The following is a 2,500-nucleotide window of genomic DNA, read 5'->3' as shown; positions in this document are numbered from 1 at the left end:
AGTAAAGACAATTAAATCATCCTATTTCATCCACAATTCACGTAAATAATAATTCCGCCCCTGACGCTGTAAAACAAACCATCACTTTACACTCGCACACAAAAGAGCCACCAACCACCACCATCCGTATCGTTTCTGCTAATTATAAAACATCAATCAATTAAACTTTTTTTTTTTATTTTTTTAAAGGGTGAGGGGATGGGGGCGGGGAAGGGGAGGGTGGAGCCTTCAGATAACAAAAACATAAATATTTTTAACCGTTAATAAATTAATTTGGGCTTACAAAATGTCATTAGCAGTCGGCGCCGGGCCTTCACTTCAGAAATTCATCCGGAATGGAAAAACGCTTTTGATGGTGGGCGGGGAAGGGGGTTAGGGGAAAGAAGGGAGGGGGAGAAGGGGGAAGGGAGGGTTGGTTGGCTCTCTCCACCATACTACCATATTCCAGTCGTACTCTCATAGACTGGTTTACTCCCATAATCCGATACACTTCCATAAGCTATCCATTCCTCCATAAACCCTGGTATACTCCCATAATTCAGCCATACTCCCATAGGCTGGTATACTGCCATAACCCAGCCATAATTCCATAGCCCGGTATACTGCCATAACCCTGCCATAATTCCATAAACCATTTGTATTCCCATGGTCCAGTCATACTCCCATAATCCAACCATTCTTCCATACCCCGGTATACTCCCCTAGTCCAGCCATGCTCCCATAACAGGCAGACTACCATAGCCCATCCAATCTCCCATACCCAAACCATACTCCCATAACCCATTCATTCTTCCATACCCAGGGCATACACCATTCCTACCCATAACTGCATTACACTCACCCCTACCCCAACCCCTCTCGATTTACCCCCCAACCCACCACCACCTCCTCCACACACAAAAAAAAAAAAATTACATCAATAGACAAGGCACCGAATTACAGAAATGTAATTACACTGGAATACCTAGGCATGGAAAAGGTAACAATCTCACGTACCTAAATAATTAATCAAATAATTGTAAATAATCAATCAAATGATTGTAAATGAAAATATTACACTGCCAAAGCATCTTGCAAAGATAGTAATGACACCAAAAAATTAAGGGACAAAAACAAACAAAGAATCAAACAGATGTGTGGAATTCTTGAAAACTTAAAATTCCAGGTCCATGGAACTCTTGAAAACTTAAAATTCCAGGTCCATGGAACTCTTGAAAACTTAAAATTCCAGGTCCATGGAATTCTTGAAAACTTAAAATTCCAGGTCCATGGAATTCTTGAAAACTTAAAATTCCAGGTCCATGGAATTCTTGAAAACTTAAAATTCCAGGTCCATGGAACTCGAAAACTTAAAATTCCAGGTCCATGGAACTCTTGAAAACTTAAAATTCCAGGTCCATGGAACTCTTGAAAACTTAAAATTCTAGACCTATGGAAGTCTTAAAACCCTAAAAGTCCAGACCTATGGAACTCTTAAAACCCTAAGATTCCAGACCTATGGAACTCTTAAAACCCTAAAATTTCATCTATTGAACTCTTAAAACTCAAAGATTCCAGACCTATGGAACTCCTAAAACCAGAAAGTTCCAGACCTCTGGAACTCTTAAAACTCTCAAATTCCAGACCTATGGAACACTTGAAACACTAAAATTCCAGACCTATGGAACTCTAAAAACCCAAAGATTCTAGACCTATGGAACTCTTAAAACCCTACAATTCCAAACCTATGGAACTCTTAAAACCTAAAATTCCATACCTATGAAACTCTTAAAACCCTAAAATTCCAGACCTAAGGAACTCTTAAACCCCTAAAATTCCAGACCTATGAAACTCTTAGAACCCTAAAATTCCAAACCAATGGAACTCTTAAAACCCAAAGATTCCAGACTTATGGAACTCTTAAAACCCAAAGATTCCAGACCTATGGAACTCTTAAAACCTGAAGGTACCAGACCCCTGGAACTCTTAAACCCCAAAGATTCCAGACCTATGGAACTCTTAAAATATTAGAATACCAGAACTCTTAAACCCAAATATTCCAGACCTACTGAACTCTTGAAACCCTAAAATTCCAAAACTTTGAACTCTTAAAACCTGAAATTTCCAGACCTCAGTAACTCTTAAAAGCCCAAAGATTCCAGACTTATGGAACCCTTAAGACCCAAAATTCTTAAGTTCCAGCACCAAAGGAACACATACAAACAAACATACATACATTCCAGCGGCAGCAGAACGAGAGAACACATTGGTATACATACATATATATATATATACATATACCCTTGTATGCCCACGCGTGACGATGCCCCTTCCCTTCCTCCTCCCCTCCCCTCCCCACGACACACGTATAAGCAAACGATGATGCCGAGGCACACAAGACAGCTTTATCCGACCCGACAACACACGACGATGCAGATCAATAATCAATTAATTCGAAGCAACGATGTGTGTGTGTGTGAGTGTGTGCGAGCGAAAGAGAGATGTCACTTGGGGAATTAGG

The 2,500-nt window shown here is 40.2% G+C and overlaps 2 protein-coding genes across 2 annotated transcripts in view; both read right to left on the bottom strand.

The window, feature by feature from the left end:
• Positions 1–677, bottom strand: part of LOC136827781 (micronuclear linker histone polyprotein-like) — a 67,411-nt gene extending 66,734 nt beyond the window's left edge. The window contains exon 1 of the mRNA XM_067085240.1: positions 439–677. Within this exon, the coding sequence (XP_066941341.1) occupies positions 439–677 (239 nt within the window). The remainder of the gene's footprint in view (positions 1–438) is intronic.
• LOC136828133 (carboxypeptidase N subunit 2-like) overlaps positions 1–2,500 on the bottom strand; it is an 849,326-nt gene that overhangs the window by 599,779 nt on the left and 247,047 nt on the right. The window lies entirely within an intron of this gene.

This window comes from Macrobrachium rosenbergii, chromosome 42, assembly GCF_040412425.1.
Source record: "Macrobrachium rosenbergii isolate ZJJX-2024 chromosome 42, ASM4041242v1, whole genome shotgun sequence".
Lineage (NCBI taxonomy): Eukaryota > Metazoa > Arthropoda > Malacostraca > Decapoda > Palaemonidae > Macrobrachium > Macrobrachium rosenbergii.
This window is presented reverse-complemented; position numbering and strand designations above follow the sequence as displayed.